The sequence below is a fragment of the Coturnix japonica genome, chromosome 3 (assembly GCF_001577835.2).
Source record: "Coturnix japonica isolate 7356 chromosome 3, Coturnix japonica 2.1, whole genome shotgun sequence".
NCBI lineage: Eukaryota > Metazoa > Chordata > Aves > Galliformes > Phasianidae > Coturnix > Coturnix japonica.
In genome coordinates this window covers 24,540,558-24,568,090 of record NC_029518.1, presented here as the reverse complement: position 1 = coordinate 24,568,090, position 27,533 = coordinate 24,540,558, and the positions used below count along the sequence as shown (strand labels likewise).

Below are 27,533 nucleotides of genomic sequence, written 5' to 3'. Positions count from 1 at the left end.
CCCTCCCACCCCCTTACCCCCCCGCACACACACAAAAAGCAAAAAACCAAACTGAACTAAAGCATGAGTTGGAAAGTATGTTGTTTTTTTTTCTTTACTATGTATACTTACAGTTCCAGGGCACTATGGAACTTTTAGCTGCAAAAATCAGCTCTACAAGTTTTTTAGGAAGATAGGAAAACACAGTTCTTGAGATAGAAAATTGTTTTTAATTGTTCATATTTTTTCATGTCTGATTTGTTTTCTGTAATGAGGAAAAGATTATTTTTTGACACAGAGACACACCATAACAGGATGACAGAAAGACACCATGTAAACTGCTGTTGGATCTTTTATATTATCATATGCTAGAGATTTTTATTAGCAATCATAAGACTATTATGGAAAATCTATGTGTGCATTATCATATGCTTAGCTAATGCTCTCAGATGTTTTTTTGTTTTTTGAAACATTCAATTTTCAAACCTCAAAATTCCTGTGGCCCAGGATGTATCCTCCATTCTGTGCAAGATCAGTTTAATAATACCTTACATGAAGTCATAGGTAGAAAAAGTTCTGTGAGTATGAACCAGCACTCTACCATGGCAGTTCTAGTGTTGGATGCTAATTTTTATATGAAATTGCCATTCTTATTTTTTGTAAACGTAGAATTACTTGTTTTAATAAAATCCTTCCGCAGTAAGTGGGGTGGGTTAAACACAAATTACGAACATCAACTTGGCTGTTTGGATTATAAAAATGTTATGTGACTGGAGTTCAGCAGCCCCTTTTGTGTTCTAAAAGGGAATAGACTTGGAGAAGCAGCTGAATGTTATTCTTTCTCTTGATGCTAACTGAAAAGTAAAAAAAATAAAAATAATAAATAAAAATAGAGGTGATTGTGTTTTGCTGCTTTGTTTAAAAGTTGCCTGTTTGTTTTTGAGGGAAACAGACATGCTGAAATGGGAAAAGGGAAGACAAGACATTGCCAGTGAGAATTTGATAAGGGGTGTATAAACAGCCTTTGCCTTTGGACTCTTTGATGCAAGGGAAGGATATCAGCCCTTGTGCTGGGAAAATGTCATTCCCTACTTCTACAGACATGCATCGTTTCACCTGGTGATTAACAAGTTTGTAGAAACAACCAGAAGAAATATTACTGAAGGAGTTAAGCCGTGACTGGCACAGACAACATCAAAAAGCTCTGTTCATTTAAAAGTCTCTCTACAGTTTATCTGTTGGACATGTGTTTTTTATTTAGTTTTATAAATGACAGTTGTAACAGACATACTAAGGATAAATGCAGTTCTACCAAGCAGATCCTTGCATAAATAAAAGGAACAAAGTCTGAAAGAAATAATCACTATCATGCAAATACAAAGGGACTTCACCATAAATCTCTGGCCGTCTGAGCAACCAGGTTGAGCAACTCTCTAGTGTAACTGCATTGTGTCTTTTTAAAACCTATGGGAATGCTGTCTGTTTTTTGTTGTGTTTTTTTTTTTTTTTTTTTTTAGCTACAATTTTAACTTTGCAGATTTAAAGGTAAAAATATACATCTACTCAAAAAGAGTTAGAGATGAATGCTAATTGCTTTATTCAGACTTGCATTGGACAGTAGCTATATGAATATAATTTGGTGATGTGCTGGCAGCAGTAGTTGTGTATTAGTTTTGTGAATGAAAAATATTATGTTGCAGTTTGTTGTTCTTAATGCACACATCAGCTTATTGCATCTCAACATGTCTAGATGCTACGTTTATTTACGTTTTTGTTTACTTTTCTGCTATGAGTTTTCATATTAAAGTAGTTATAAGTGAGTGCAGGAATACATTGTAATAATACTGTAAGGGGTAATGGATGTTGTAGTGACGTTCACTAATTAAGCATTAAGTAGATTTAGTTTTGTCCAAACTGCTTATGAAAAGCACATAGATTCTCCTTTCTACAAATAAGTAATTTGACAGGAATTACAAGAAAAAGAATGCGGTCTTGAGAGAGCTATCTATGTACATGGGAATGTACTATATATACTTATCACCTCTTGAAGAATGCCTCTTACAGGATATCTTTAATAATCAGCATATCTGTTAATATTAATAGTTCTTTTCATTTTATCAACAGTTTGCAAATTAATTGTAAAAGTTGAATTGATGCCATACTTGGCTACAGCAGTGAAACCCTGTCTGTAAACTGATGGTACCCACAATGAAAGTGGTTTATTCTCATCCTTAATACTGATATGGAGGGTTATCCTGCAACTGCACCTTAAGGCAGTGTTTCGTTCCCAACCCAACTGTGCCTGTAACCATTTTAGAGCCATTCCTAGGAGTACACTTTTCTTTCAGCTGCTAAAATTGAGCAGTACACCATGGCAGAATTTAAGAAAACACTGCCAGTTCTGTCCCATTTTTCATGCAAGACAATTAGGTTGTTTTGTTGTTTTTTAAGACCCACTCTTCCTTGCAGCTTATCACTAAGTTTCTTGGCATGTTGTGTTCTGCACGTAGTAGGTAACATGCAGCAAGTCTCTCTGGACGTTAACAGTTCCAGTCCTGCCAAAGCTTCACGTGGCACGAGATTGTCTTCCTGAAACCACTCAGCAGTTGCCTTTTTCCTCCCAGATTGGGCAGGATCTTCGAACAATGTCTTAAGTGGTTTGCATGTTCCTTCCTCCCAGCTGCGTGAATGACAGACCACACCAGGGCACGCTGTACCATGTTGATCCTGCACTGAGTGCAGATCTGCTGGGTTATCTGTTTCCTCTCATAGTTTTCCAAAACGGATAAAAACAAATGCATCTTGGCAAGTTGCTATGTACATATGCGCAAACATGTTAAGGGACTTCTGTTTGTTTGCAGCAAGTGGCACAGTATTACTTCTGCTAGGTGGAGGTGCTGGTACTGCTAATTCACAGCTCTAACACAACGTTGGGAGCTCAAATGCAGTTGTATTCAGCAGATACTCAGCTATCTGGCCTGTATGCGATTCACGAGGTGCAGAGATACCAGGTCTTATCCAGAAACAAAATGTGTTCTTCTTGATCTCAATATCATGCCTGATTGTTCTGGTGCAAAGGGAGCCTTAACTGAATGCTGAATGCATTTATACTGACTGTCCTAACACTTAGCATGGATAGATATGGATATATATATATCCATGCTAAGTGTTAGGACAGTCAGTATAAATATATATATTATATTTATAATATATAATTTTTATAATATATATAAATATATATATATGTTTTTACAATATTCTTTATTATGCATACAGTCTTCTGAAAGTAATGCAGTTTGTGGTAAGCTCAAGAACAGTGACTTCTAGACACAAATTTCTAACTGCAAAAAAAATTCTTCAAAGCAAAGGAGTTGAGTACAGCAGAACTCATGTATCATGCACTTGTCCGAAAAATAACAAATGTGAAGTCTGTGGTCCTAATTCTATGATACTCTAACATAAAATTCCTTGGCATTTGTGTCTGATCATAATAGTGAACTGAGAATTCTTACCAGTGAAATCTGCACATTTACTTAAATATGTTTTTCTGCCATCTGAAGAAGAGCTACATTACTGTACTTGCTAACTAATAAGTAATTTTATTTTGATACTTGGAATTAAGCACTGCAGAATATCTCTCAAGTAAATACAGTAAGAAATTTTCAACCTATTTTTCAGCAGTCACACTTTTGATTCCCCATTAAAGCATCTCTTAAATAAATTGGTACTTGACCGACTTGTTATCTGTAAGTTTACAAGTATTCATTTTGTTGTCTTTCTTTTGTCTTTTCTTATTTTTATGTACAGGATGTGAATGAAGATCCTGGAGAAGATGTTGCACTTCTCTCTGTTAGTTTTGAGGATGCAGAAGCTACTCAGGTTTTTCCTAAGCTGTATCTGTCTCCACGTATTGAACAGTAAGTGATACAGTTTGTTCTGGAGTGTTTTTTTATTTCATCTTTGAACTGTTCGTATCTTCCCTGAGAAATGTTGGCTGGGCGAGAAGGCTTTAAACTGTTTCAAGTTATTTGCTTACTGCAAGTGTATGTGTGTATGTGTGGTGAAGAAATGACAGACCATCATCTTGCTTGTTCTTTATCTGTGACTGGATCACATACGGATGAAGAAATGGCATCGTTGGCCACATGTAGTACCGTATTAATCCATGAAGCGTATCATGCTGAGTTTTCCTGTAGCACTATATTTTGATTGTCTCCTATGGTACAACACACTGATATCTTTTTTGAGGAGTAATATTTAATTATTTTTTCATTGAGGGATGATGCATACATGTGTATGGATAAGTTCTCTGAATATACGTAACTCCTTTGGTTAAAGAGTTGTAGAAGGCCAAGGGCTTTTTTAACTGTGTTTTATGAATTTGCATCCTTACAATATTACTTTTTTCCAGAAGAATATCTGAATATTTAATGTTAAGGTTGTTGGACAGTGCAGTTGACAAACACCATTGCTGAAAAACTTCTAACGTGGAATGAAGTCAGTCCGTTTTCATTAAATTGCTCTTCTGTTTCTGGAATTAAGAATGCCTTTAGTGCTCCTCCTATTTCAGTGCATTGTCTGTTCAAAAAAAGTAACTGCACTAGACATTTCAGGTGTTCACCAGTCAAGGAAATTTAACACAATATCAGTAATAATTTGTTTATCTGATATATAATAATTTGTTTATCTGATATAAACAGATAAATATCAGTACTAACCAGTATCTGGTCAGTACTGCAGTGACTTTCCTTTGAACTGGTGATAGCACTTCCTGGTAGAGAAGTTGAGGTTTCACTCAGCAGGGCATTGGTCTGGATATGATGGTGGGTGCCATCTAAAAAAGGAAATTCAAGGTTTGATTTAGATAAAAACAGAAGACTTCCCAATTTTTGGTTTATTTAAGAAAATGCAGATTACACGTACACATGTTAATATATGAACGCGTGAACAATATGTTTAGCAACTTCTCCATTTTCTTGTTTTTGTCTATTTGCTACCTTTTATCAACAGTTGAGAGCATAATTGTAGTTAAACGTGTAGTTATCCATCAGTGTTCCAAAGAATTCTTTTCTCAGCTGCTGTTAATGGCAGATGGGCTATCACTAGTTTCTGTTGTATTTTCAGCTCTAGTCACATGTTGACTATAAAATGTATCTTAGGCCACCCAGGCATATATATGTAAATTACCTTTGTGCTAATTAATGTATTGCTGATTTTTTCCATTTTCCAGTAGTGTCGTTAGAAAGACAGTAGCAAAGCAGAGTAACAAGATGAAAGTGCACTTTGTTTTCCATAAAATATTGCATTTTCTTTCAGTGCTTTAAAGAACATCTGATTTTAAATGTTCTGTGTTCAGCAGTATAACAGAATGATATTTGGATGGTGTTAGTACATACCTGATACATTTGATGTATTTATTGCTTTATGATTTATATCATACAAAGTCATTTTAAAATTATGCCAGTATTCCCTGAAGTTCCAAGCTATGCCCTGTCATGTTATCTGTGTATCAAACTTGGAGATACTTCACCCAGAAAGCCTGGCTCTGTTTCAGTCTGTCCTTGCTAAAAATATTCATCATGAAGTCTAGATACTGGTAATCCGTAATTACCTAAGAGCTGAGAGGGAACAAGATTGCTTACTTATGATTCCAGTTCACTGTTACTTTTCAAAGTAACCAAATGCAGTGTTAACGTCTCTTACTTCCAGTGCAAGTTGATTTGCTTGATTGTGAGCTGCCGCACTTTCCTGTATTATAGTAGCTACTTTTTATCACAGAATCATAGAATCACAAGGTTGGAAAGGACCTACAAGATCATCTAGTCCAACTGTCCTCCCATTACCATTGCTACCACAAGCTACTAAACCATATCTCATAGCTCCTCATCCATACGCCTCTTGAACACTGCAGGGACGGTGACTCTGCCACCTCCCCAGGCAACCATTCCAGTGCCTGACCACTCTAAGAGAAAAATAAGTTTTTCCTTATGTCTAATCTAAACCTTCTCTTGTTCTGTGAAAAAATGCATAGGTATGTTTTCAGTGTTAGTTCAGTTGAGCTATAATAACAAAGATACATTTGTCTTTTATTCTTTCCCAAATCAATCTCTGTTCTGTTTAGCAGAGGCTGACAGTCCAGATATTTAACTTTCCAATGTTTGGGAACTGAAGCAACGATGCGTATTTCTTTATACTTTTTGCCAAAAGTACAAAAAGCCTCAAAGGGCCCTGAGGATTAGTTTTAATGACTTGAGGCCATGGCATTTTGCATTTGAATTGTGTTCTGCTTATAAAAGTTCTTTCCCGCTGCTAACAATAATTGCATCTACAAGCACCATGTAAGCAAATTACTAGTGTATTTTTTTTTATGCATCAGATTTTGAGGTAGAATAATTAGTAGTTGACAGTTCCCCACATAACCTTCCCAAGTATTAAATAAAACAGGAAAAATACCAAATTCCCACAATTATTTTGTTAATACTAACTCTGTTCACCTTAGGAAGAACAAGCAAACAGGAATAGCATTGTCTTGATGTATAAGAAAACATTTGCAGATAAAAATGCCTCAGCTTTGGAGAGAAATAGGAGTAAACTGTCTGCGTAATGTGAGTTATCTCCGGCTTTCCCAGGGGTTTTCATTGCTTTTGTGCTCTACCATATAAATATGTGTTCCTACATTGCATTTTCTAAAAATGACACTTACCCACAGATCTTGTCAGCAAATTTGAGCCATAGCAATATGAATACAGTGTTTTTGTTTTGAAGTGTTATTGTAAAGCACATTTGATCTATTTTTAGTTGAATGATAAACATGGTACTAGTAAGACTGATAGCTCGTAGTCATAGACTCTCAAAGAGATTTGTGAAATCAGAGAAATGCCCATTTTTTATGGTTTGGAGCTGAGATGCTAGATTTGAAAAGGGTTGTCTTTTAGCAGGAGATAAAAATGCAGTGCAGAGGTATTGCTGCTTGTCCAGGTGTCGATACTGGTATTCCATTTACTTGATTGCAAAGAGTGTGAAGTCCAGGTCTTACAATTGAAAAACTAGCCAACAAAAAAAACCACAAAACCAGCTCATAGACAGTAGACAGACAGAGCTAATAGCAGTTGCTTTTAATGATTTTGAAAAGTAGATTCATTCAGATTGATGCATGGGATGCTGATCATACATTGTGGTTTATGTATTTATATGTGCGTGTATATATATGTATAATATATATAAATACAACCAGAAAGCCAAAAAAAAAAAAAACCAACAAAATTATGATACTACTCCGGTAGTATCATAATAACAAGCTTCTGCACGCTTTTGGAGAAAATGATGTGCTGGTAAACCTCACAGACTGGCCACCCAGCTTGAGAGGTTGGTGCTTGTCAGCATCCATGTGTGCTTAGCTGGTCCTCCGGGAGCAGAGGTGCTCACAGGATACTCCTCTTCCCCAGCTTCCAGCTGTTCTGCTTTGGGGAAAGGTTCAGAGCTGAGTGGTATCGGTACCCAAAGCTCCCCATGTGCTGATCCACTTGACCTCTTTCTCCTAGGTTAGCCACAGAGGTATTCTGAGGCTTTGCCTGCACTATTGTGTGCACTATTCTGGACTTACTACCTTTTATGTCTCTGCCATATTTCTATACATTATTCAAAAAGTCTCTCACTATAAGACCTCTTGCTTGCTCAAATTACCTTTCTCAGTGATAGAAGACTAGGTATCCCTATGGATAGGAAATTTATGATTAAAAGTCTGTTGTCTCTTTGCTTTCTGTTTGCTAAAAGTGACCAGAATCTGAATCCAGGAAATGGGAAAGAGTCTGAGCAGTTAATTTCTATATTAAAATGTTTGTCAGTGTACTATGCATTAATGTGGATCAGAAATCATATTTTTTTAATGATAAAAAACAAGTTTTAATGTCTTTTATCTTCATGGGTAGTCCATATTAATAAATAAATAAATGAATAAAAGTGGGTTTATCTTGGTTCACATTTTAAGAAAAAAGAAATAAGAGTCGAAACACTGTTGCTCAGTGGATTCTTTGTTCCCTGGATTCACAGAAATAATCCTGTAATAAACACTGTTGTCCTGGAGGGCTTTTCTCTGATAAATACATGGACGTGAATATGCTAAGAAAACCAGCTGTCAGTAGAACTTGTTTTGCTTTAATGGATCAGGCTCCATGCTTTAGGGACTGAAATGGTCATTTTTTACGAGTCTGGGAGCTGTGCCAGAGGGTTCTTCGTGACTGAGGATGGAATTCAAAGTTCGGTGACTGTGCTTAACCTTCTCATATGGACAAGGAAAAATAACAAGAAGCTAGTCTGAACATTTAGAATTTGAATGTTTCTATCTGTTTTTCCCCAATGAAAAAAAAAAAAAGAACAGAAAAGAAGATAAAACATGCATTTGCTTTGAGGTATTGTTTCCCATCTTTTTGCTGTTCTTTCTGTTGTGGTTGCTGGGAGCTGAAGGAGGAAAAGCATCCAATATTCTCCATTTATAGCACGTGCTGGATTTGTCTCTTGCTGCATTTTAGATGCAAAGATGCAGGGGCATTGTGAAGGCTTCACCTCATGCTAGTTAGTGTGCCGTAGGGGTGAGTGCATATCATTGGCTGAAGCCTACTGTCTTACAGTTAGTGGAAGTTTACTGTCTCTACATAACTGGTTGTATGTATGCCTTTTTATCTGTCTGTAGAAGACAGAAGCAAGGTCCTCTGTTTGGCAAGTTAAAATGTGTTTATTCCTCCAAATAACACTCAATTATTCCTCCAGTAACACTCATGAATTCTTTGGAACTGTTAGCAGAGAGCCAATGCAGTCCATGACTTTTTCAAATCCCAGAGCATCTTTGCAGACAAAGGAAACCAGAGTTGTAATTGATTTTGCAGGACATTATCTTCCAATAAGCCCACTTTGGTCATGCCTCTCCTTGCAGGGCCTGGCCAGTGAATTGGTAAAATCTCTCGACTGCTGTCTTTGCCATGTCCTCATCAGTCCAGTCTTCTTAAACTGTAGCCTGTTGATGCCTTGAAGTTCTATCTCATTTAATTTGTAATATGATAGCAGTGGTATTGCAATTGCCCGGATGGGGTTCAGATTACAGAGACTTCTGCAGATCTGTGTCCTTCCTGGGGTCTTGTAAGCTTACTCTTTGTAACCTGACAGATGCGTATTTTGACATGTTACAGTAATTGCTTTACATCTTAAAGGACTTTCTTGTAAAGCAGAAAAATATGTACAGAAATCTGAGTAAGAAAATACAATATCGCTCTGCTTCTAGGTGTTTTTATCTCCTACAAGAGTGATAATGGTGAGGGAAGAAAGGAAACAAAGTAATGCTTCTTTTGGATGTCACACAGTACTATTCATAAAGTTGTTCCTGAATCTTTACTGCTGCTCATATCATCAGATGTATCCTGGTACATTGAGGTTCTCAGAAGTGTTTTTAATTGGTCAGAATCACAGTATTTTAGAGGCTGGAAGGGACATCCAGAGATTATCAAGTCCAACAGTGGGGCAAATCAGGCCCCCTACAGCAGGCTGAACATATTTGCATCCAGGCGGGTCTTGAATATCTCCAGAGAAGGTCTAATTTTAGCAATGAGATTACGAATTGCTATTGTCTCTGTTACTAGCTGGACCAGTATTTAATACATCTGAAATCTGACCTTGTATTTGCAGTTGGAATTTTTTTGTTAATTGTTTTCTGGGAGTTGTTTGGATTATGTGTCCTTTACTTTGGTACTGAGAATCATTTTGGTTTCACAAAGGCACTTATGTATTTCTTGATATGTTGAGTGTTTTTGGCTTTACTGTTGCATATGCTGAAGGGTATTTCGCTGCCATTCTGAAATCCTTGATGTGTATTACTTAAGTTCCTTTCTCAGCTGTTTTCCCAGTACATTAGAGCATGCATAGCAGATTTCATCATTGTTTCCTGATAGGTTTTTATAGGGGAAATGAAGCCTGCTGAGAAGAGTATCCATGTTTGTACTAAAATATATTTGCTGCAGATGATGTTTGTTTTTTTTTTACCTAGAAATTAATAGGAATGTTTTGTATTTTAATGTAATTGTTTGTTCTACAGAACTATGTGGCCTAGCTCTGGAGTCAGTGTGAATTCTCTGAAGTGACTGCTGTAAAATTAGTTACTCTGACCAGAGATTGCAGTTGAATGGAGTCTGTGAATTGATATTTCCAAGGAATGAGACTCCAGGTAATTTATCCTTAAATGTAATCACGTAAGCAAGTTATGGAGGGTTTTTCTTGAAGCTCAAAGTTGAGTTTTTGCTGTTCAACAGTATCGGTTCCAACTGCATATTTATTACCAAAGCTGAGGAGTGGTAGCCACAGGGAGTTGATTAGAATTTGCCTTGACAGCAAATGTCACGATTAGAGAAAGGTACTTTTACTCAACCGTTTCCTCGACACGAGTTTCCTTGTGTATTTTTTGAAACTGCTATTGTTGCCATGTGTGTATTTTTCCCAGTTCTTGTAATTCAAAACCCACTGCTACGGAATATGACATTATCTTGTTACAAAATCCGCTTTACTGAAGTGGATTTTTGCACGTTTGGGATATGTGGCTTACTTTTGAATATGGTGACTAAGTCATTTGTTTTCAGAGAACTTCACTGTAATTGCAAGCTGCTGCACATTGTAGTAGTCTATCTTCAGACTTTTCCTATTCTATTATTCAAAACATTTAATAAAAAGTTAGCTACTTTCAGTGCTTCCTTCCAGATGCTAATGTTCGGTAAGTGCAAACCTCTGTACACTTAGAACTGATAAATTAAGGATTTTCAAACCAACTGCTAAAATGCATGAAACTCAGAATTAAAATAAGCCAAGGCCAGGCATGTCAGTATTCATTGCTACTGTGGTATTTTTCTTTCCCTGATCTGTGTGCTGCCTTTTCAGTGGGTACCTTGGGTGATATTGGAAGTGTGACACAAGGAGCATGTGGAGTAGCTTCAGTGCAAGGAAAGTGTGGAAGGAGGGATCAATGGGGAAGAGATCTCAGCCTCAGCTCCCCATTGTGTTTGGGATCAAAAGAACAGATCAAAATGTATCTTTTGAGATTACCACAAAGCCTTGTTCAGAGCTGGGGTGCTCTTCAGAGTTGATTTAGGGCCACGGTTGCTGTTAGAATGAAAATGCAGAGTAAGAGTTTCCTGGGCACTAAATAGCTGATGTGACTTCATTTGCGCTGACAAGGTGTTACTGGAAGAGCACTAAAGGTGGCTGGGTTGTCTTAACTTGCAGATAAGAAAGACTCTTTCTAAGCTTGGTTGTGATGGGGCATTCCTTTGTTTTATAACCAAGAGAAGTTTTCTTAGTGGGATTAACAATAGTTGGTACATATCACAAACTCAGCTGGAGTGTCTAGCTAATAATGAATATAATTTATTTGAGGTCATGCATACAACAGAGGTCATTAACATTATACCTTTTAGGAGCAAAACTGATAGTTAATGGAAATTGCTGTCATCCAGAAAGTCAAAGGCAGAGCCAGTAACAGAATACAAGTCTGTTGTTTCATGGTCCACAGCTTCTTGCACTGGAGTCCTTTTGGACTATCTAATTCTTCTGTCCTGCAATCGTGGCTAGGCTGAAAACATACTCCAACGTACATAGCTGGGGAGGGCATTTAGACACCTCTGAGAAGCAATTTTCACAACCTTTGTGTTTTTTCCTGTTCCCTTCGCATTCCTCAAATACTGTTTTTCCATGCAATTAGCATCTCACATGTTATGCTTCCTCATTCTCTTAGATCACACTTCAGCCTAACACTACAATCCTACCACTCCTACCCAGTTATTTTCCTCTAAACTTCCCCACCCTGCAGCGGAACTAAGTACCACCTAAGATTTTAGTGCTTTTCACCTCAGTCTTTTCTGACATTAATCCATTTACTTTTTCATCTTAACATCTTCTTTAAATTAGTTCCTACTTAATTATCTGTCATAGTAAGATGCTGTTTCCGTAAAATAAATTGTGTTTGATTTTTGCATCACGACTACTGGGTTTCGTTTTTCCAAGTTGTTGTCAAGAATGTGACTCATCATATTGCTGATGTCATATAAGGCTACAGTATGTCCTATTACTACTGCTGCTAGTAGTTTGTGTGGATGTTAGTTGAAGCCCTGTTTGCTTTCTGCTCTTGCACATTGGACTTGCACTGGAAATATGTATAAAAAGCATATTCCCACCTATGAAACTTGGTTTTGAATAGTCGGTTCCTTTATAGCAGATTACCCTTCAGAAATATTGAGAACTTTTTCCTGAGAGGTTATTCTTGGGGAATCCCCAAAAGTGAGGATTTGTTGAATTTGAAACTAAAACAGACATTCTGAACTTCAACTTACTTTTTAAAAAGAGTGCAGTTTGTATGCCTCTTAGAGAAGTTTTTATTGTAATGGAATGGAGATTGTGTTTTGTAGTTTCACTTCTTGGAAAACTTGTGAAGTGATTTGTGCAGAAAATGGAGACAGCTAAAAGGAAAACTGTACAGAACAGGGCTTAGTGTGACTTCTGTACATTTTATCTTTCCTTCTTTTACAACCGGCACGTCTTGGGAACAGGCTGGACCTCATTAATCTGCAACTTGGAAGAAACTCAGAAGTAGTTAGAAATTACGTCCAGGGAGTTGTGTAGTACTCAGGAAAAAATATATATGTACCTGTAGTCCTCTTCTGTATGGAAAAATGAGTGTTAACGGCTCCCTGCTGCGTTTCACTGTATATCAGTGAATTCTTTGGCTATCTTCAAGTTGCTGCAGGCTTTGGCTGAACTGTGGGACTTGTCTCTGCACCCTCATCAAATTCAAAGCCATTATCAGGGCAAGACCTGGATGCACAACATGCCACTTTGCACCTTGATTTTCACTGGGAGAAACCGTGATCGCTTGGGCAGGGAGCAGCAGTTTGAGTACTCCCCCAGGCCTTTGATCTGGGTGATTAAGAGCCAACCTCCTGTATGCTGGGAGGGATGCCTGGGCATGTTTGTTTGTTTTTGTTTTGTTGTTGTTGGGTGGGTGGGGAGGAGGAGGTTGGTGCAGTCACTGAGGTATCTACTGAATTCTGGAAAATACCTGGAAATGCTTCTGCGTGGCGGCTATCAACCCTGTCATGGAGTAACTGTGGTTTGATACCCTTCCATTTCAGTGGGTTAATAAGCTGTTCTAGTCCTTCACTGCTTCTGCAAATTGTGTTGCCACTGTGTTAATGGAAAAAGTCTGGAATATTTTATGTGTAGTTTAGCAAACATACGTGTGTGTCAAACGAGTATCGTAGGATTTTATTGCAGATCTCATGTGCGATATTTGATACATGTGTGTATTATCTGTCAAACCTCCTACAAAGAAAGGCAGATTAAATTTTGGCAGGAATTGAATCTTCAGTGTATGAAAATGTAGTTTCTTTTTTTGTTGGATATTTAAGCTAAATTCTAACAGCTTGTTTCTGGTCAGTGGCCGCTGACAGTACGTGAGGAAAGAAGCCATTTAACAATTTCAGTGCACAGAACTCTGTCAATACCAAGGTTGCACGCGCCATAGTACTGTGGAAAAACCTGTACAAATAGAGCGAAACAATTCTGCTTGCAGATATTTGCTGTTTAAGCCAATAAAAGAGCTGTGCTCTTCTGTGTGGTTGGTGATGTCAGGCTCTACTTGCTGGAGGCAGCTGTGCTACAGCAATGCTTTTCTGACCTTAAATAGCCTATATGCTGGATAATGCAAGCACACAAATATAAATACAGGGCACATAAGGACATAAGGAGGCCAGAAGAGCCATGAGGCCCCTTCCCTCCTCTGAATTAGTCAGTGTCTTCCTCGGTTTTATTTTCTTCTGGGATTTGTCCAAGATATTTACAAAACCGTTTATACTAATTGTTCCCTTGTGTTCCCTCAGTACTGTTTATTCCATATGTTAAGTACTGCGTGCAAGGCAATTCTGCTTTTTACTGTGGCTGCTGTTCTCTTTCCTTTCCTTTCTTTGTTTTTGCATTTGATAATAACCCAAACAGCTGTGTAACATTTGTCTGTCTTGGAAGGTTGCATACCTCAGTAGCAGCCCATTGCTCTTCTTCACCTCTCCTTTCTAGAGAAAGTAGTGCTCTGCTGATATAATTTGAGGAGGTAATTCCTTTAGGCCATATTTTTGGTTGGCTTCCCAGATATTTTTTGTTTTTCTTGCACTCCGTAATGTTAAAATGGTTAGATGGCATGTACATGTATTTACACAGTGATCGTGTTAACTTTTTCCATTGCTTAAAAGACAGTCTGTATTTCGTTTGTAGCCATAATGAAGATTTTAACTTGATTCCAACCACCTCAAATCCTTTTATTTTCTGTTTTATACTCTATTTTTGTTCACACACCTACTATTCAAGTTTTCCTCACTGGCTGCTGCTGTTTTTTTAATCCTCTAAGTTCCGTCTTTGTGTTCTGTTTTCCCTTTTGGCCATTTCTCTTTAACTCTGCACAGATCTCTGGAAATGTTTTTATATTTTTAAGCAGTATCTATCTCTGTCACTTTGCATGTCTGGTAGAACTTTTTCCTGCAGCTGGCACAGAAACTGCAAAGAGAAGTGAGTGATGAGCGTACATCGGGACAAAGGAAGTCTTATCTAAAGTTTAGGCATTCTTTGATCAGTAAAAATCCAAGGACCCTTTTCATTGTGTGATAGGTGGAATCAGAGCATGATCACAACAATCTTTTTGCATTGTCTTAAATTTCAGCGCCTTTGTTCTCTATTTATTTTTAAACAGTCTAACATTATTTTACAACACTTAAAAATGTGTATTTTACTTTTTTCTTTTTTTTTTCTTCAACATTGTTTCTCTTTAAAATGAACTCTGACTCATCCCGTCCAGCTTCCTGCTTGGCATGGGATATTTGCCAGCGCTAGGTCAGGTTTTGTATAGCTCGGCCTTTGTCTAGCCTAGTCTTGGAGTCTTGGACACTTCCCGCAGAGGATATCCCACAGCCTCTCTGAGGAACCATCCTGCTGCTTGCCTGCCCTCCTTAGAGGAGACATTCCTCCGGAGGTCGGTCTCAGCATCCCAAGGTTTCACTTGGCCCAGTCCTGGGGATTATAAAGATCCCTTTGGACTGAAGCTGTGCTGTTTGTCTTCACAGTGTCATACAGTGTCATAGTACAATGCCATTTACCAGGATATTACCATAGAACAGCCTTTCTTCTTCACTTCATCCATGAGCTACCATTCTTACATTCTAACTCCAAATCAAGAGTCAACTCCACCTGCTTCCCTCGTAAATTTTGCTTTCTTTAGTTAGTCTCAGCATGCTTCTCTGTGCTGATTGTGGCAGTGTAATTGGCCTTGCTGAGTACTTTGTGTCCAATGGAGTGCACTTAAAATGCTAGAAAAAAGGAGTTTCTTTGTTTTACTAATGCTGTGAAAGTCTGGCATTCTATTTTTGTTCCTCTCCCAACCTGTTCAGCATATTTTATTTAATAGTTTAATGGTAGAGTCTAGATGCAACCACCCATGTTACATCAGACTGTGCAATTGGAATGTTGTTTACTTTTCACCAAGGCAACTCCCTGTTTTTTGTTAATTAACATCTAGCAAGGTCCTACAGCTGACTCCCTTTAAAGTCAAGAATGTAGGGGTGTTCAGAATTTATAGGCACACAGTGTTGAGGCCTTGTAGAAGCAATGTGTTCTATGCAACTGGCCCATTAAAGGAGGTGGTTTTGAAAGGATTTTCTATTTTGGTTTGGTTTCATTCTAATATATCTTTATTTTCTGATACTCTTCTTGTTTTACCTTGGACAATTTACACTTGTGCTACATGTGCATAGTCCTGTAATACCTGGTGCCATTACATGATTCTCTTAAACAACAGCGTGAAAATGAGATGACTTGTGGAGAAGTCTTTTACAACAGTAATCAATTGCAGTTCTTTTGGGAGTTAAGGAGAACTTGCATGTTTAGAATAGTCAAATTTTCAGCTGTGGATAATGTTTTATTTGTAAATATCCTTTCTTTTTAAAATTATTTCTGAGAAGACATGCCTCAAATGTCTGTTACAACCAGAATATCAGAGATTTTTTGTTAGGCCTAGACAAAATGTGTAAAGATTGACATTAAATTGTTCAAGTAATGTATACGCACCATTTTCTCTGTGCTATTCCACTGACAAAATGTTTTCCAGTCCTTTACTGGTTTTTGTTTGTTGATCTGCAGATCTGTAAAGTTTTGCACAAATTTTAACATGTTTGTACTGGCGTCCTGCTGGGATAACTTAATACCTAATATCATCACTATGTGTGAATATGTCGTTGTATTTCTGAAAGAGTTGATTAATAGGAAACTAGAACCAAGTAGAGACTCCCTTAGACTAATGTCAGTTTGGACCAAATAAAAGTAGATAGGCTTAGAAATGTTGTCTCTTTCTTCTGTGGTCAAATGTTGGGCCTAAGGTGTCTTCCTGCTTAGTGATGGTCCTTAATCACCGCCCTGCCTTAGCTGTATAGGCTGTCTGGAGGCTATATGCATTTGTGTGCATTGACATGTGATGCAGTTTCTCTAGCATCTTCACTGTAGTTCTTCAAGCGGTGTTATTTAAGAGAATGAAATAAAATATTCAGTACATACAGAAGTATGTCTTCCACCATGAAAAAGATATTTTTAATGGTTGAGTATATTTTTGAGCCTTGACCCCTGCCAGAATATGTCAGTAATGTAGGGATAAATAGATAGTGCAATTGGCAGTCTGGTTATAATTGTACATTAAGGCAAGCAGAAAAGCCTTTTCATTTACTTCGGTCTTAAAAATCTGTAAAAAATACTGGATTCTATTCTAAGAACCAATAGTAGGTAAATAATGTTCTGTCCAAAACATGTCAATTACTGACTATTATGTTTGTTTTTGTAGATTTTTGAAAATGCTTTTGTTGTAGGAGGACATCTTGGCAGAGCTTCACATATGTGGTTAACTGATTGCTGAGCCACAAGTAAATAATACTGTACAGTTAAGCATTTCTTCCTGCATCACCAATTTCTGTTCTCTTGGGCAACAGGAGTTCAAATCTGGGCAAAGATGACAGGCATAAACCTGTCTGATTGGATTAATAACATAGAAACTGTTGCTATCCTCCAAAGGAATATTTTAAAGTTGGTCTTGTGGTAAGTTTCTCAACACAGATTTTGATTTTATTAGACCAGCAAATAAATAGGTGAATAACTTAAGAATCCTTAAGGACAAAAGGAGAGAATCTGTTTCCTGTTTTCAGGCTAAGCAGAATGGAATACTACTAAAGGAGGTCAGAAAAAAGGTGTGGAAACCTAGTAGGCAGTAATGATTCAAAGATGGCTTCCAATATGTTGAATTTTGGGAGAGTTCTTTTGCTAGTCAGTTGGATATTGTAATAAGGAAAATGTTTGTTTTTTTACATTTCTTTAATCATAAACTTGGTGTTGCATGTGGAAACATATAGTTTGTTAGTGTGTTGCTAGGAGAAATTACCTCAAATTGCCCCTTTATCATAACCTTGCAAAAAGCCCAAGTAGCTGTTCAACATAGTAGTATCTCTATTGTGGATTGTACCATTAAACTGAATTCAGTTATCTAAAATTAAATTTATTTCTCTGTGCCTTCATAGTAGTATAGGAGTGACAATAATGTGTAACACTTGAGAGGACAAAATGATTTCCAGGAAGTCATGGGGAGCATTTACTGAGCATCTGGAAAAAAAAAAAACAAAAAAACAGTTCTTAAATTAAGATGATGTTATTCAAGGATTTATCTTATTGATACCTACAAAGTAACATGAATTCAACTTTACTTCAGAATGTTGAAGTAGGCATTTATGGGTTCAGTTTGTAAATTTCCTTGTACAATTTGAGACCTAAATCTTCAGGAAGGATAAATGCAAATGTATTTTGAAAATGAAATGTGTGGAGAATCTTGATATTGTACCTGTATTTCCTGCATTAGGATACCAGTCCCACAAACTGATTTTTGGAACATCACAACTGTGTCCACCTTAACTGCTGCTTTGTGTTGAGGGTGTCCAACAGAACTATTGAAGTATAGTATTTACATGATTTATCTGCCAGTGGAGAAACTTGTTTCAGTAGGTCGATGCCAGTATGATATTGAAGAAGAAGAAAAACAGCAACTACTAATACAAGGGTCCTTTTTGTTTTTACAAGATTATAGCTTAAGTATGAAAATTTCCCTTCTTGCCTCGTCTCCATTTTCCTCCCTGGCACACATCAAATTCTCAAAGCTGCTACTCTGGAGATGCTTTTCCAAGTCTCTTACATTCTCTGTCACTTTGTTCAAGTAGCGTAGTTCTCTCATTTTGCCAGGATTTGACGAATAATCTCTTCCTGTTTCTTTTAACTAATATAAATTTATTGTTTAATACTGAGTCCTTTTTTTATTCCCCCTCTACTCGTTCCTTTGGAGCCGCCTGTAACTCTCTCAAGAGTAAGAAGTTTGGAACAGCTGAGACATAAGCCAAAGGGGAGCAAGTTTGTCTTGTAAAGACCAGAGTGTCCTCTTTTTTTTTTTCCCCACAGCTAATACACTGAATTTGAAATCACTAACTAGGCACTAAATCTCTGCATTTCAGATATGTTTTCAAGTATGATCAACCTGCAAAACGAAAATAATACATTCTCCTAAAACGATTGTATCTTTTATGGTTAGAAACTATTTAAGGTATCAATCACACTACCATCTTGGGGATACTCCAGAACAGTTTTTAACAGTTACAGGCCACTGGTCTGGCAGACTTTAATACAACCTTATATTTGTTATAAGGAATAACCTAGATCTTGTTATGCTGTACTTAACAGTGTCATGAGTGCATCTAACCATGACCTTCAGCCTCTTCAGTAATATTATTGCAGTCACTAATCTCTAACGGAAAGCTACCTGGTCAGGTTCATTAGAACAGCAGTGCAAATTATTTCCTTTATGTTTGAGAAGTATGTCTTCACTTATGTAGCTCAGGTGCCTCCAGCAGACTAAATAGTTTTTCAGATAACTTGCTTGTCAGAAAAGAATGAGATAGTTCCATTCTTCTCTGCCACTTCTACTTTTGTTCCTTGAACCTTTCAGCATGTAATTTCATGACAAATGCAAGTGTTGTGTGTCTTGGATAATAAACCCCCTTCTTTCCATCTTGAACAACTTTATGTCTACAGTGAAGACAATGCCTTAGGGTTGATCTTACCCTAAAATGCTTTTTTCTGTTATATACTTCTAATGAGGTTGTTCATATTTAAAAATGCAGCTTATATTCTTCCATGGTAGAAAATGTCTTTAAGTTACTATTGGGGCTTTTGCTGTCTCTTAAATGGCAACATTGGCTCCCAGATTTCTATAGTATTCAGAGATGGTAGGAAGTTGAAAGGAAAGGGAGGGCTGGGAAGCTGATGAATGATAGCAAAGAAACTGAATGGCAGATGGGAGTTCAGTTAATTCCAGTTATACAGATCTTCTGTCCAATAGTCCATTCAATGCTATAATTCTGATAAGTCTTGTCGGAACACCCAGTAAGGTAGCTGAGGAATGACTTTGTAGCTACTGAACTTACTTCCCATGATAAGAATGGATTCCTTTGGGTTTTTATCCTTGGTTTAGATGGCACATATTGGCTTTTGTTATTGCTCTCCTTAGGGAAAATTGTTCCATTGTCTGTGAATGTCACTACTGAAGGGTGCTAACTTAGAAAATATAAATAAATCTTCCTAGTTGTATTCTAAGTCTTACTAGTAAAAGTGCCTCAAGTAGCAACTCAGGTTTGTATTATAACTCTTCCAAAGAACAAACAAAATAGAAGAATGTTGCCTCAGGTAAAATGCTTGTATTTGTCTCCCTCCTGCTTCCCCCACCTCCCAGAAATGCTAGGCAGAGCAAGCTGTATCTTTTATCACCCACATCTCTGCCACATACTGTGGTGGTTTGAAAACAAACAGTATGTAAATGAAGTCAAGCACAGCATTGGCTAATTACAAAATGGGTTCATGTGAGAGGCTTTTCACAGTAATGTTTGTAATTGATCTTCTTATCATGACTACGATGTTGCCTGTGAATTGGCATTTGTTACTATAACCCTAAATTTCCACCATGCTTGGGGGTATAATTGGCTTGCCCTCCTCTCCTGCTCTCAGAGCTGACTGTACCTGTGCAGAATGCGATCATTATGTAGCAATAGTGGTAGTGCAGACTGGGGAGCAGCTCCGGTCTATAACATTGCATGAGATCTGGCTGTTGGAGTCTCTGGGGCCAAGTGTGTCCTTATTTGACTCCACCTACTATGAGAAACTTGATGTTCTCTGTTTCCCAAAGTAAATAGTGTTTTGGGTTTGGTTGTTTTGTTTATACTGTTTCATCCCCACAGAGGAATGGATAAAGCAATTTTGTAACCTTGATTCTCAGGTTACTTCCTCTCTTTCCCTCATCACCGTAACTGTTAGTGTTTCAAATTCTCTTACAAACAGGGACATGCCATCCAAACCATGATGGTATGTGAAATGTAACATTAGGCAACTGTTTATATTGTTAGGGGGATTGTATTTTAAGCCGGGGTGGGGAAGCTAGCACAGTACATTTTGCAGAGCTATGCATTTTTTTAAACGTCATCGTGATCCCTGGCACATCACTTGTACTTGCAGGAAAGGGCAGGGTCCTACACCTTCAGATAGTGTGCTTTTTCAGGTGTTCCACCCAGCCTGAGTTCAGGTCAGACGAGTAAGGTTGTCTTTCACAGATCTTGAGCTATTCCAAAGGGCTTCTTTATTTACTTCTTTATGTTGTGTTGTTTTTCCTTTGTTTTAAATGAAACCCAGAGCATCCAATCTAGGCAAGAAGATCTTTGAAGATACCTTTCAATTTGCTGATCACAAGATGAGTTGTTTTACAGTTTTCTGTGGGAGAGCAGAAGAGATAGCTTTAGTTACATTTTAAACAAAATATTAATGTGATGCCCAAATTGAAAATCACGTGCTCATACAGAATTCTCAGCCTAGTAAGTTGCAAGTAAAGATGATAGTGAACTTCATAGAAACATTGCTATCGCGTATGATACTTTGCCTTAATACTTTTCCAGCCCTCAGCCATTTGTGGCTGGAGTTTTATCTGGTTCATGTATGCCTAGTAATCCTGAATGAATTTCAATTCCACAGGCTTGTCCAGTCTACCTTTTGAACACATTGCAACACAGAGTTCCACAGCTCCACTACGTATTGTGTGAAGAACTTCCTTTGTGTTTTGAACCTAGCTCCTAATAAGCATGATTTATTGCTGACCCATACTTGTATTGTAAGAAACAGTGACTAGTCGTTGCTTACTCACATTCCCTCCATTGCTCAGAACCTCATACTTTAGTCATACTTCTGCATTTGTTTTCTGTTTACCAGACTGAGGTGTCGTACTCCAAGCTGTTCCTTACTTGAAAACTGTTCCATACCTTTGTTAATTTTTCTCTTTTCTGTTTTTGGTTGTTTTTTTTTTGTTTTGTTTTTTGGTTTTGTTTTGTTTTGTTTTTTGCTTGTTTTTGTTTTGCTTTGTTTTTGTATTTAATGTAGAGGTGAGACTGAAACTATTTCAGAGCACAGTGTAGGTTCTGGTAGAACACAGGTAGTTGAAGGCCATAATCAGGCTCTTGACTTCAGTTTTTTCTTATCTCTTCCTTCTTAATTCCCAAATTACTTTTTTGTGTTGTCCTTTTTGTGCTTGCTAAGCTGACATTTTAATTGAACCCGGTCATAATTGTCAGTCATAATCCTGAGATCAGATGAATGTTCAGCTTGGAGTCTGACATTTTATATTTCCAGTTGAGATTGTGTTTCCCTTTGTATTATTTTGTATTATCATTGTGTGTTAAATCTCATATTTCTTCCTATCATCCACTTAACTCTATTTCAAAGTCCTTTCATTATTCTTCATGGTTGAAACTTATCTTCACTGACCTAAATATTTTGTGGAGGGCTACGAAGATGATAAAGAGCCTGGAGCATCTCTGTTAAGGGCTGAGTAACCTTGGTCTGTTTAGCCTGGGGAAAAGAAGGCTGAGAGGGGACCTGATTAATGTTTATAAATATCTAAAGGGAGGTGGGAGGCAAATAGATGAGGCCAGGCTCTTCTCAGTGGTGCGTGGCAATAGGACAAGGAGCAGTGGCCTAAAACTAGAACATGGGAAGCTCCAGGAGCTCAAAGGAGACCTTTGCTGGGAGGTTCTGCAGCCTGTCTTTGAAAATTACCTCCATATACCACAGGGTAGCACGGTAGTGTCCCTGTTCTGTTGTGTGCAAACCACCTTCTGCCTGGAACTCTGAATTCACCAGTAGGTAAAATTAGTAGCAAGATCTGGATCCAGAAGGAGTTGTTTTGAAGGGAAGTTCAGAGAAATGTTTCTGTTTTTCCTGTTGACAGTGCTGTAGTTTATGGGGAAAGCTGTGTGAGCACAGAAGAGTCTTACCAGAGTCTTTGAACTGCTGCATGTGCACAAAGGAAACATTTCTACCCTCAGCAAGGACCTATTTGCCAGGCTCTGTTTCCTTTATATACTGTCTGAGATTGGCATGTTTGAAAGAGGAGCCCCCTCCTTTAACGTGGAAATGCAAAACCTTAGTTCTGCTATCCTTGAAAACAGTTGTGGAGATTGCGCATACAGGCAGCTCTCCAACTACTGATTGTTAATGTCAAATTCCTAGAGAGCTTTTCCATGCTGTATCCATCATCAGTGCATCAGAGAACACAATGCTGAAGATGACTGCTGTTGACCCTTTCAAGGAACAACCAGGCTTTTGAGCCTCCTCGTAAGAATTTAAAGTGTGGTTTAACAATAAAACCCAAACCCCTTAAGTTGTAAAACTGTAATCAAGGGTATTCTGTGCACTCATCGATGTGGAAACGGTTTCCAATCCAGGGAATTATTCTAACAATCCAAATAAGTGTAAATGGCAGCATTTCTGCTCTGTGCTGAAGTGATTCTTGTCCTGCGTGAGATAACTATCCTTGCATAATGGACAACTGTTTTACAGTAGATAGGTAGCAAACTGAATGACGAGTAGCTTTTAATAGAAAATCTTGCTAGACAGAAATTTCCAACAGCAGATCTGCTGCTTTTTTTTCCCCCGTCGGTATGTCAGAACAGAAATATCTGCCCAGAGTTTTCTGAAGAGTCAGATGGTGGAGGAAACAAGAGCTACAAGGACACATGCCAATATTTCTTTCTTTGTACGGTGTTTTTTTATGTCACGTTGGTGTTGGGTAATACATAAGGAGAGCTGGTTTTTGCAAAAACTGGGCCCTTCTGCAAGATGTGTTTGGTTTGGTTTGTTTTCCTACATTCAAACTGGATGATACGAACAGTAGAAAAAGCTATTCTAAGTTAACAATCGGCGTTAAAACTTCCACATATTCTGCAGTACCCAGCAAATGTAGACAGGTTCCATACCACCTTATGGTATTTTGATCATTCTTGTCCCTTGCTGAATCACTTGTCTTCTCTTCCCACCCACTGAGCAAGATTAATAAATTTACTGTGAAATTACCTAAAATTTCTGGAGCTTTTTCTCTATTATAAGCTCCCCGTTCAAAGGGAAAAACAGAAAGAGTGAGTAAAGTGGGCTGATGGACACGTTTAAATTTTACAGTGTGGGTATGCCCAAGAAGAGATTAAAATATATACAATGCGTCCCAAAGTGTACTATAAAGACTAATAGATTCCTGCTTTAAATCTCTGGAAAAAATCGGTCATGCGTCTAAATTTAGATTCAAAAGAGTTTGTCAGATATTTTCAGTGGTATTAAGCAACTCCTGCTTTCCAGTAAAGCTGGAAGCTGGGAGAACTAAGAACCTTTGAAATTTGCTGAAGTGGGAAATTGCCTAATCTTTTCCATTATAAATATTTTCTTTTGTTTCTTTTATTTAGAAATGCTTCTGAGGTTTTCCATATGCGATAACTTCTTGAAATGAATACTGGTTTTCAGGCTTCCTTAGGACTAATATATTTATCTCAGTGGTGGAAATTTCCCTTCATCAGAGGTATCACTGTGTTTTTCCTCTGCTCCTTTGTAGAGTTATGCTCTCCTCTGGTATGTCAGGTTTAACAAACCTATTTGAGAATGATTATCTGAGTATGCACCTGCATGCTCTCCTTATAAGGACTGTAGGATATTGATGTTGTATTAGCAGTCTTGAGGCTTATTTATTTTGTAAGCTTTCAGCTTGGTGGTTGGTGATTGGTTTGGAGGAGTTGTTTTTCTTTTTTTTTCTTCTTTCTTTATTTCCTTTTGAGTTTGTGTAGTTCACTGTCCAGACTAAGGGTGAGGATTTGGCTCTGTTCTGAATGGTGAGCTCTGCCAAGGACTTCAGTGGAATTGTAATTCTTCCTTAGATAAGTCGAATGAAGGAAAGCCATGGTAGATTTTTAATCTGATTTAATAAGTGTTCTTTCCATAGGAGATCTGTGCTGTGTGTGCATACACGTTTCTCTTGCTTCTACCCTACAAACACTTGAGCCTACTGGTCCATTTTGAAAGAAATATGGTAAAATGAAAGGAGTCTCAAAAATATGAAGATCTTGTAATATCATAAATACAAGCAGTTAAAGGAAGTAATCTCTGTTACTGCCACCTAAAGGACAGGCTGAATTTTCTGTACAACTGTATTTTATAAACTGTGAATCAATATGATAGAAATAAATAATGAATATTCTTCTAATCCTTGGAAGTGCTTCTATCAGACCTTATGCTTTGTTAAATGCCAGAAAAAACCTCTCTTCAGGCAAGACTTGTGTCCTCAATGTATTCTGTCACGCCTTACAATGCATGAACACTATTTGAAGCTTTTCCTTTGACACAGATACTCTGAACGTCTTTCCTGTGGGTTTTTGGTGTTTAATAAGGAGTAAACTCATACTGTGGCTTTAACACAACTCAGATAAAATAATCAGTCCTATGCGGTATAGTAGTTCCAAATTTTGTTAGCTGTGCCTTTTCTGTGAGTTCCTTATTACTTTTGCTGTTTGTGATTTGTTATTATTTAGGTAAACATTGACTTTTATGTATTCAGAAATAAAATATCGGGACAACATCTCTGGAATATTATAGCAGTCCTTTAGACACATAAAGCTCATGTGTTTAAGGGCAGTAATTCATGTTATTTTCATTTTGTTTTGTTTTTCAGCATGGAAACAGTTAAAGTGGTTCCAAAATCCTGTGGTTCTAAGACAGTTTTTATTTCAAGTCTAGGTAGATAAGAATTTATCTGCATAAAGAGGATCATCTGCATCTTTCCCTTAGAAAACAACTGATTTATTTTTTTAATGCTATAGCCAATTCTTAATCTATAGTGAAATTGGTCGTCTGTAGTAGCTTGGAACTGCATCTTCACTTTGACCTCAGGGTGAGATGAAAAGTCTGAAGGAAGGAGATTGTTAAGATCATGCTCCAGACTTTAACCTCTGCAGTTTTTAAGGAAAACAAAAACTCAGCAGCAGCTGAAGAAGCACTAACTATAGTAGCAGCTATTAAAAGCAAGGCCTACAGGCGTTTGGCAGAAAGAAGCCAGATGAACAGAGGCTAAATGCAGGAAAGTTTAGGTTTAAATTCAGAACTGTGTTTTGCTGTCCTTTTTGGGTCAGTTTGCTGTGTTGTGTTGTTTTTTTTTAATCCAGCTTTGCAGCATGCCTAAAATCTTCATAAGCTAACACATTCATTATCATTCTCTTAAAAACATCCAATGATGGCCCGCATGTTGAAGACAGGAAACAGGAGAAAAAGCCAGGAGCCTGTGATTTCTGAGAACTTTGTTCTTTGCAACAAAATAATAACCTAAGCATGTAGACACCCCAAATCAGCTATTCCTGCCCCAGGGTTTGCAGACAAACTAGAATTCTAAAATACTATTTATAGGTTTAAATAATACTGAAGGTCTCATTTTTGACATTCTTCAGTCAGTTCAAAAATAACCTTCGTGAGTGACAAATCTGCACAGTAAAGAAGTGTAGTTGTGTACAATCAAAATCATAAGCCTCTGTAATTACAGATGAATGGTGTACGCAGTGTGCAGTGACTTCTGCACATTTTTAAAGGGAGGAAACGTGTAACCTGTCATAGCAACTTGTACCAGAGAGATTTTGTGGACAGTGTGATAGGAGGAAGAGTTCTGGGTAAACTGATATGACTCAGGAGCAGACCTTACCTTGAAAGATGCTGAGAACCTGCTAGAATAATTCTTGCAGTACTCAACTTTTGAAGCAGGTGTGAGTTGTACTTTGCATTTACTGGTGTAGAATAGTATTTATTCCCTGACATAAACTTTAACATGGATTGTATAGGAATGGATTTGCAGCAGTCTCTGTTATATATGAACAATATTATACATTGTTAGAACATTTTACAGCCTTGAGGGAGAAATGTGTTACAGAGAGCAATGCAATGCTACTCTGATTTTACTTCTAAATAATCTTCTGGTCCTCCATGTTTTTCTGTCATCCTTAACTGTTGCTTTCCGGCAATAAAAGTATGAGGTGCTGAGAGCTGTAAGATATTTTCTGTTTTCTAATTTTCTTGCAGAGGTCATGGGGTTTTTGTTGGCTTTTAGTTTGTTGGTGTTTTGTTGTTTTTTTTTTCTTTTCCTAGAATGGTCTCTCTTAGTCCAAGACCTCTATGTGTTTTTCTGTTCTACAAAGACTGGGAAAGAATGGCTGAGGCTGTTTCTCTTAATTTACTCCAGAAACTGTTGGCAGAATTGGAATAAAACACAGAACTCGTGGCTTTCAATACAGTGTAGATAGCAACTTGTTTTTAAAGTGGAAAATCATAAACTTCAGGCACACGCATGTGAAGAAGAGATGTGGGAGAGAAAATAATCAATTTTATTGGTACATTTTACATATGTTTTTGTAGCTGCTTTTGTGGCTATGGTAACTTATCAAATGTCATTAACACAGCTTTGAAAGAGTTGTTAATGAAAATTGGAGTTTGCCAGTCTTCATATCAGTCATTGACAAGGATGGAAGTGGTGAGCAAAATCAGACTGTTTAGTGGCATGGCTTCTTTCATACATTAAAGACTTTAAATAAATAAAACTTTAAAGAATTTTGAAGACATACAAATGCAGAATTCACAAACATGCATGGATAACATGTAAGATTCCAATGCCATGTTAAAATTTACTGCTGGTAGAAACAGCCAAATGCAGTTAGAGCATAAACATTCTCAGCCAAAATTCTGATTTAATAATGTTTTTGGTTTTGTATCTTCTATAGTGGGGGAAAGGTTGCTGAATTATTTAAGTTGTTTGAAGCAAGAAAGAATTATGTTATGATTCATTTAACTCTAGTCAATGAAAAGCTTATATTTTTAGACCATTACAGACAATAACAGTAGTTTAAAAGAGACATCATGGTCTTCATCAGATTGATTGATTATCAGACTATCATCTAGACATTTTCATGTAATAATATTAACATTACATTGCTATGTGTCAAAAAAAGTTGGAGCAAATGAAAGATAATGGGATCTCTTATATAATTTATTTTGAAAAATACATCTCTGTTAAC

General features: G+C 37.4%; 1 protein-coding gene across 2 annotated transcripts in view; it reads left to right on the top strand.

The window, feature by feature from the left end:
• The window catches only part of BABAM2 (BRISC and BRCA1 A complex member 2), a 151,187-nt gene that overhangs the window by 72,579 nt on the left and 51,075 nt on the right, over positions 1–27,533 (top strand). For both annotated transcript variants that reach the window (XM_015857415.2, XM_015857417.2), the window contains exon 7: positions 3,787–3,896. In XM_015857415.2, coding sequence (XP_015712901.1) covers positions 3,787–3,896 — 110 coding nt within the window. The remainder of the gene's footprint in view (positions 1–3,786; positions 3,897–27,533) is intronic.